A 9251-nucleotide genomic window follows, 5' to 3' on the forward strand; every position below is an offset into this window, starting at 1 on the left:
ATAAATACAGAGAGAGGAAAGAAACGAACGATTATTAGAACACGACCCGTGTTACTGGGGGGGGGGGTTACTTCGGGGGGGGGGGGGGGGGGGAGTCCGTGGAAACCCCGGCGGTCAGAACGTGTCGAGCGGCTGCCCTGCCTCGTCAGCCAGGTTCAGGATGTAGCTGGCCACGTCCGCGTCCGTCGGGGCCTCCGAAACGACCCACGAATCGTTCATTCCTGTGACTTGCAGGCGGCAGATAGGGCAGCTACGGTGCCGGTCGCTCCTGGGGGGTAAAAATGCAACATCAATGCGATGTTAAGTTATTGCCGCGGACCGCGTTGGGGCCAAGCCGTTACCGTGTGGGCTGCAAGGCATGTAATGAGCTGCCCTTCTGCTTAAAGACAGACAGACAGACCGGCAGCCAGTCCTTACACGTGAATAGGGTGCGGTCTCCTAAACGGCAATGCATGCGAGAATAACGAGCGGAGAAAATGTGCCGCGGGGCCAGTAAGTGTACGATGTTGAGCCAAGTCCCACCTCGAGCATCTATGCTACACTCTGTCTGAAGTCAAGTGCGACGTAACCACCCCTGATCCAGGATATTTAATAGCCAGCTGATCACGAAGGGTTAAACTATTACGGTTTGTATTTCTCTGCATGAAATACGAATATCCGCACAAACCTAAAAATACGATTTGTTTTTAGAGGCGAACGTTACATTATTTTCCCGGTAGCGGCTCGTGACAAACCTCTTCCTATCCCCGCAGCCGCTGCGTTTCGCTGATAACGGTCTGCCAGCGTGATAAATTCCTCCGCTCCCTTACTGACCCTGCTGGTAAAGGCAGCCTCTGGGGGCCGTGACGGTATCTCTGCAGCAGACCTGATGGGATTGTGTCGGAAAAGAGACGGCCCGATCGGGTTCAAAGGTCAGCAAAGGCTTTCCTTTTGTTTTGTGCGGTTGCTACTTTCCCAAAAGGGGACTTTTTTTAAATTATTAATCCGTGCCTTTGATATGAAGGTGGAACAGAAACCGCGCATTATAAAAACAGGGTGCGGAGGCAGCGAGTGGCAACGCGTCGGCAACGCAGCAGACAGGGTCCCGCGACGCATCAAAACGCAACAGAACCATCACTTACAGCGAAAATATCGGGGTGGAAGAAGTGAATCCCCCGCCGATCCATGCGTTTGCTAGGAATTCATACAGATTTTGTCTTTTTAATGCATTTACAGAGAATGTAGATACGAGTAACCAGTCACCAGATGGTTAATCCCGGCCGCTCACCATTTGTCGATACACTTCTGGCAGAAGCTGTGGGCGCAGGGAAGTATGAGATCGGCTCGTCCGTCCATGCAGATACAGCATTCCTCCTCGTCCGTCAGCTGCTTCACCCTGAAACACAGAACGCGACGCGTTTAACCATCCCGACCGAGGAGCATTTACTGCGACGGACCCTGCGCGGAAACTCAGCCCTAAAGACAACATTGTTACAAATTCTTAAAATTAGAACTCGTGGAATTTCTGGACTTTAGTGAAATAACGGAGGCTCTTCATGGACAAATTAAATAAAAAAACAAAAAATTGCGCCGTCATACGACGCGCCGCAGCGGAGCGGTAACCATCGCGACGCCACGGAGCGGTAACTAACGTGCTGCCTGATCACACACTCTGCGCCTTCCCAGTGAAAAGTTTCCACAACCACTCGAGAATCGAAGCCTTCTGCTGGGTTATCTGTCAGCTCTTTCCGTTACGGCCGCCTTAGGACATAAACATCTTGGCTGTGCCGGTGGACGGTATGTTCGGTGGCTGCAGGTGCGGGAGAGCACATGCCAGAGGAAGACAGCGTTTATAAAGAACAATACATAATAATACGTCAAACGGTGTTCCAAATAAACGGATTTCACTTCCCGTTTGGCGATCTGTCCCTGAATGGCGAGTTCTGCCAGATTCTCTATCATCACAGAAGCCTCCTTCCTGACTCTCCTGTCAGCCACAGAAAGTCCAACATAAACAGCGAACAAAACGTACCGCATTTAACAGAGAAAAGGGCAGAAAACAGAGACGAGTCAGCCCCCGGCCCCCATCCAGAGGACCGCCGACACTCAATCCCACCGACAGTGTTTACAGATAACGAGCCGACGTACTTCCCCATCAGGATGCTGGCCTGGCAGGAGGACACCGACGACGCGCTCTCCGCGTTCTCCCCGGAGACGCTGCCCTCCTGGGCAAATACCCCGGCCGCGTGGCTCGTGATGTCTTTATAGAGCTGCACAAACTGGTACAAATTCATGATTCTGGACACTTCCACGACGCCCCTCGTTTTATTAATCTACGGGGGGACAATAATAAAAAAAACACAATAAAAAACACAAACTCAACAAATGTGGTTCATCGTCTTCCCGAGATGGTGCCAACAAACCCAACGGATACGCAAACCGCGTGCAAACACTGGGCCGGTGCTCGGCCCCGGCGGCCGCGTCCAATCTGAGTGATCCCTCACCTTCCCAATTTATTTTAACCCCTCCATCCTACCCCCTCTACCCTTCCTATATGGTTCATAAATAAAATTTACTTCTTCAAGAATCTACACAGAGCAATCCTGGAGCAACTAGCAGCGTTATTCTAATGGTTGCTATGGTAACCGCTCCACTTTTCATCATAACACTCTTTCTCTCATAATTTTACACACACACACACATATATATATATATATATATATATATAGTAGAATAAATCAGTTCAACAAATCACTCGTATATTTATAACATAGTATATTATATTATATATAGTATATTTATATATAATATTTAAAGGGCCAGCCCATAGCTTTCCTTATCACCGATTGATCTGCTCTCCTATAGATCACCCCCCCCCGCTCGCTCTGCCTGCCCCGCGTGAAGGTAAAGGTGGTGTTTACTCAGCGATCGCGCTGCGAGACGGGGCGGCTCTCCTCCGCATCACCCACCTTTGTACACAAAACACGTACGGCGACTTTCCACAGAGCCGAGGCGTCGGATCCGGGCTGCACTTCAAACAGGAGATGTTTGTCCTGTCCCGACGCCAGCTTGGCCGTCCTGAAAGAAAAAACGGGCTTTAAACCGCGCCAAAAACAGGAAGATCTGCGCACAGAACGTCACACGGAGACAGGCACACGGCGAGTTACCACACATCTCACGGAGAACGTCAGCTCCCGGGGCGAGAAGTAACCGCACCAAAAACAGAAGATCTGCGCACAGAGACAGGCACACGGCGAGTTACCACGCGTCTCACGGAGAACGTCAGCTCCCGGGGCGAGAAGTAACCGCACCAAAAACAGAAGATCTGCGCACAGAGACAGGCACACGGCGAGTTACCACGCGTCTCACGGAGAATGTCAGCTCCCGGGGCGAGAAGTAACCGCTTTGTAGTATTTTTAACGAGGTTGGGAGCTGCAATCACCTCCGCCGGGGCGCATTTCCCCAGATAATATATTTAGGGGCGAGATCTAAAAACACGAACCTACAGGGTCCAGTAAAAAGATGGCCACCAAGTTGCCAGGAAACGCTATGGCAGAGGTCGGATCAGCTCGTAAACCCATTTTATGACATCACATATATGATGCGTATAGAATAAAACACACGCAGTAACATCACGCATATTAAACGTCCCCCGGTGGCAGCTTCCATCTGGACAACTTGTCAAAGGCAGGGGTATTAGTCAGATCTGCCCCTGACTTAATCTCTGCTGGGGTTAAAAAAGCTTTGCGGGGTTCTAGAGCCCCGAGCGCGTTCTCTGCGATGCCGAGCGATATCCCCGTCTCCCCTCCTTACACATCGTTGAGCTCGGCGACTCTCCCCAGGAATTCCTCGTACGTCAGGAAGCCGCTGTCGCGCACCAGAGCCGCGTGCTTCGCCACCTTCTCCGGCAGCTTGTTTATAACACTCTGGGTCTGGCTGGAGAGTTGCTGTCCCATAGTTCAACCGCGGATGGGGGGGGTAGTCGGACGAATTAAGTCTCGTTTAGGTGCAGAAGCCCTAAAAGAGCGACAAGAAGAGTTCAAAGGTTAAGAGACGCAACACGGCCACAAGAATGATGTCATAACTACAACTCCCATGACCTCCTGAATATAAAGACTATGAAGAGAGCGGCCTTTGGAGTTATTCTGACACCTCGGGTCCACGGTGTGAGCAGCCCCCACCCTTACAGCATTCAGTACGTCTACTGAGGACCAAAGTCCGGCCCGCGTTCCGGACTGATAAGACCCCACAGATAAATTGCCCAAGTAAATTTGCATTTAATTTTAATGGTTCAAAGAACGTCAGGCAAAATGGTCACTTCATCAAATCTGGCACTCTTCGAAAAAAGTTTGGACATGCCTGATCTAGAGTGTCAGCTCTTAGGGTCAGAGCTCTCGTCATACCTCTCCGGTGTTTAAACACATAACGTCATGGATTATTTGTGTTATGCTGGCGGAGGGGGGGCAGCGCGATTTGAGTTTGGCGGGGGGGTTGGCGCAGATTATTTGCGTTTGGCGGGGGGGTTGGCGCAGATTATTTGCGTTTGGCGGGGGGTTGGCGCAGATTATTTGCGTTTGGCGGGGGGTTGGCGCAGATTATTTGTGTTTGGCGGGGGGGTTGGCGCAGATTATTTGCGTTTGGCGGGGGGGTTGGCGCAGGTTATTTGCTCTTGCCGGGGGGTTGGCGCAGATTATTTGCGTTTGGCGGGGGGGGGGGTTGGCGCAGATTGTTTGTGTTTTGCGGGGGGTTGGCACAGATTTTTTGCATTTGGCGGGGGGTTTGGAGCAGATTGGCGTAGGGGTTGGCGCAGATTTTTTGTGTTTGGTGGGGGGCTGTGTGGATTATTTGTGTTTGGTGGGGGGCTGTGTGGATTATTTGTGTTTGGCGGGGGTGTCACAGATCATGTTAGTTCTTTATAAATAAATGTTAGGAATAAATATAAAATTAACATATTCTTGTAATCCTGTGACATAACGCCAATGACAGGTACACATACAATACCATTAACATGTTCTGTGACATGCTCTGCATACATGTATATTCGCCGACACCCAGGCCATGCTCCCAACTGTTCTGCACCCCTGGGCCTCAGGCCTCGGACTCTCCGTACCCAGCAGCCCAGCCCCTTACCGTCAGTGTCCGGCATGGTGCGCGGAACGAACCCCACAGACACCAACGACTGGCACATCCTCCGTGACATCATCACAAGCCGCGGCGCAAGCCTTCGACTCAGTCATCCGGGCACACAGAGCGCTATGTTCTAGAGACATAAACCTTGCGCTTTACAGGAGACATATTGTTGAAGACAATCGCCTTGACCTCAGCGAGGTATGGATTTCGGAAAACTGGCCGACGACCTGTGGTTGTAGCCTCCGCAATGGAGATACCAGCAAGAGCAGGACACTGCGTGCTCTGTGGTGCCAGGAATGAGGGTGCCGGCGCCATCTTTGTTTCGGGAAGTTGCATTTTTACCTGCCCAGGTGAGGCAGTGGATGGTTTTACAATCAGTGATTCATGGCGGCAGCTAAACACTTGGGGCTATAAGGTGCATCGTTCATAATTCATGTCATCGCCTATCATGATTTTTTAATATCTCCCAAGCGTCCGTGTTTAGTTTGGCCAGTGTTTCCATACCTGCTAAGTGTCCCTATGTAGTTTTGCCAGTCCCTTTTGGGCTGTGCATATATTTCCTACACGATGCTCCTCTTCCCTCCCCCGATGCGCCTCTTTTCTAGGAGGTCAGAGTGTTTGCTGGGTATGAGGGTCTCGCAGGGTTCTACAGCCCTAAAAGCCCCGATAATGTGTATAGAAACAGCAGAAAACGTCTTTATAAAATCTGCCCCACCCACACCTCTAACCACACCCCTAAAACAAAAGTGCCACTTGGGGCATTATTTCGTTTGTCAGTCATGTGCAAAGCTGGCACCCAAGGGTGTCTTCGATGGTAAAGACTGACACAGGCCCAATAATAACCCCCAAAAATAAATGCTGGCAACCCATGCATCTTAATTGGCGTAGCCGGCGCTCCCCTTGGCAGGAAGTACGCTACTATCAGTGGGCAGTCCTGCTAATATCAGTGGGCGGTCCTGCTAATATCAGTGGGCGGTCCTGCTAATATCAGTGGGCGGTCCTGCTAATATCAGTGGGCGGTCCTGCTAATATCACGCCGCTGTTTAAGTCGATTATCGGGGAACGTCAGATTACTGAACGAGGCATATAGGGTTAAACCATGAAAATCAGACTACACGCGTGTGCATGTATCCATGTACTTCGACCTCCCAACACGTCCAGTGACCAAAGAGGGGCAAACAGTGATTAATGTCTGGCTGCTCCGTCTTCCTGCGCGAGGATTTCCTGCACTCCGTGCTCCGTACCCACGAAAAGGTCACCGAACATCTGTATTCCCGGGCACTTACACAAATCACCGCGTGTTATATGGGGGTCCTCAGACAGCCGGGGGGTCCGGGGGCAACTTCTCAAATACCTCCCAAATACCTCCTCTGCTTCAAGGTCTGGCCGGGAGAGATTTAAACAAACTATTTTCTGATTTTTAATATTAAATGAATATTTTACTTTGTAAACCGCTAATAGCCCATTACACCGGAACTGGATCCGTCAGATGGCCGCGTAGCGCTGAGCCCCCCTTGCGGTTCGTGCTGGGGGTCATAAAATGGTATTAAATAACATCGCTCGCCCTTCGGTTATTGTTCTGTTTGAGAGGTGACCCCACAGGGACTAAAAGCGCAGGCCGGGTCGGTTTAGGGGAAGTTTGCACATTTTGGGGCAGAATTCCCACCGGCGAGCAGGACCCCAATCCGGACCCCGAGCAGGATGTGTAATAATCTCCCCCCATGGAAAATGGTCTCAGGGAGCCGACTCAATGCGGCGTCTGGGACGCCTTTAATGTAAAGAAGAACCGTCTTCCACGCCCCGCGTTACGAGTGTCTGGGGCAACATGAACAGATACGCAGTCTGTCCGAAACTGTACATAGAAACACAGAGCCTGCTGGCAAATCGGCCCTCGATGGCCCGTCTAGATGCCCTTTTCTCCTGCTGTAAAGACTCAGACCTTAATCAGTCGTTGGTCTCGTCTTAGATTCAGGAGCCGTATGTCTACCCCATGCGTGTTTAATACCCTCACTGTATTACCCTCTACCACTTCTGCTGGGAGGCTGTTCCATTTATCTAGATTCAGGAGCCGTATGTCTATACCATGCATGTTTAATACCCTCACTGTATTACCCTCTACCACTTCTGCTGGGAGGCTGTTCCACTTATCTACTACCCTCTCAGTAAAGCAAAACTTCCTTTCATTCCAGCCTCTGACTCTCTAGTGTTAGATTCCAGTCTCTTGTTGTAACTTTTCTCCTCCTTTGAAATAAATGTTTATTTAAATGTCTCTCTCCTACTTTTGTATCAAAAACATGTTTGGAAAAATGTCATAAAAAGCAAAAGGTAAAATCGCTGAATCTGAGGTTATTTCATCAGCGTTATTATTACATTTATAGGAGATCTCATAGATTGTAAGCTCCTGTGAGCCGGGCCCTACTTGTTTCTATAAAGCAAATTGTTTATTATATATATAATATATATATAGAGTATACTACCCATTGTACAGCGCTGTGGAATATGATGGCGCTATATAAAACAATAAATCCCATTTACGTTCCCCATTCCTGATTTGTGTTTTTAGAGCCCGTAAACTATCTTAATATTGTTTCGTTTTTGTTAAAAAAATGTTTTTATTATGAATGAATACATTTTTATATTAGTTAGAATTTTTGAAATAATGATAGCTTTGCGTTAAATTACTGAGTAGCCGATCAGTGTGGAGGGGACCCCAACTTTTTCACCCCCATTCGAGGCGTCAGTGGGGTATGTTCACAGGATAGGGTCCCTTTAACAGATAGTTCTGGGGTCTCCTGCAGCGTGCCCCCATATCAAAATGCTGGTAATTGGGGGGGCGACTGCTGCAAGCTCTCCCTCTTCCCGAAATAGTCCTGATGACAGGGGCAGGAGACGGGGTGGGAACACACAGCCCCCCATGCGCTGCGAGCTTCCCTCCGTTCCCTGATGTTTATTTACTATTTCCTCCCCTGATGGGGTCTGATTGAGTCCGGCTTCCGGCTCCTGATTTTAATATTGGGGTCGGATCCCGTAAATCCTCATCTTAATGCAGACTTTAAATTTAAAATCCTGAACCCCCGATGCAGGCAGATTATTATTATTATTATTATTATTATTATTTGTATGATTATTATTGTTATTAATATTTATTATTATTATAATTATGTTATTATTGTCATTATTATTAGTTAGGATTATTATTTATGATTGTTATTTATTATTATGTTCTTATTTGTTATTATTAGTTAGTATTATTATTGTTATTATTATTAGTTAATAGTTATATACAAATTTTATATATGAACCCATTCATTTTATTAGTGCGATTTTACCATTTCTATAAATTCCACAATCTCCCCGTCGTTGCCTTTTAGTTACATGTTGCAAACCGCCCCGTATTCATCAATATCTTAAGTTAAAATGAAATTACTGTCATTTAATTAATAATAAGGGGGATTTACTTAGTAAATCAGCTGAGGTTTTAAGGAAAATTCCGTATAAAAGGACAGGAAACAGTCGATCTAAAGTAAATCACATAGAAACCCAGAACCTGCCGGCAGATCGGCCCCCAACGCCCCCATTTCTCCTGCTGTAACGACTCAAACCTTAATCAGTCGTTGGTCTCGTCTTAGATTCAGGAGCCGTATGTCTATCCCATGTATGTTTAATACCATCTACCACTTCTGCTGGGAGGCTGTTCCACTCATCTACCACCCTCTCAGTCTTAGATTCAGGAGCCATATGTCTGTCCCATGCATGTTTAAATTCCCCCTCACTATGTTACCCTCTACCACCTCTGCTGGGAGGCTGCTCCACTCGTCTACCACCCTCTCAGTCTTAGATTCAGGAGCCATAGTCACGCTAACACTGGCCGCATTAAATAAGTAACAATAAACCTCCGGCTTTATCCGTAAGACACAAAGCGCGATGTGATACATGATAACATCAGATACAGTCATCGGCACGTAGCAGTATTTTTTATTATACAACCGTTTCTCTTTTTTTTTTTTGTTCTTTTATTGAGTTTTTTTTTAACATTTTCTGCCTGGTTACATCATACAGAAATCTCATTTATATATTATATGTGACGGACGATCCCGAGAGCGCCGGCTCCGCGGGGTTCGTCTGCTCTTATGGACGTCCTT

The 9251-nt window shown here is 48.1% G+C and overlaps 1 protein-coding gene across 1 annotated transcript; it reads right to left on the reverse strand.

Moving 5' to 3' along the window:
- Positions 1 to 114: 114 nt before the first annotated feature.
- Positions 115 to 3935, reverse strand: LOC149272850 (RING finger protein 141-like). Its single transcript, XM_089506664.1, has 5 exons — positions 3793 to 3935; positions 2949 to 3057; positions 2128 to 2312; positions 1268 to 1375; positions 115 to 268 (listed from the first exon to the last, which is right to left on the reverse strand). Exons 1-5 carry the CDS (start codon positions 3933 to 3935, stop codon positions 115 to 117), a joined length of 699 nt encoding a protein of 232 aa, XP_089362790.1.
- Between the last annotated feature and the right edge of the window lie 5316 nt (positions 3936 to 9251).

Source organism: Sceloporus occidentalis, unplaced genomic scaffold (genome assembly GCF_023333645.1).
Source record: "Sceloporus occidentalis isolate IW3139 unplaced genomic scaffold, rSceOcc1.0.p SCAF_410, whole genome shotgun sequence".
Lineage (NCBI taxonomy): Eukaryota > Metazoa > Chordata > Lepidosauria > Squamata > Phrynosomatidae > Sceloporus > Sceloporus occidentalis.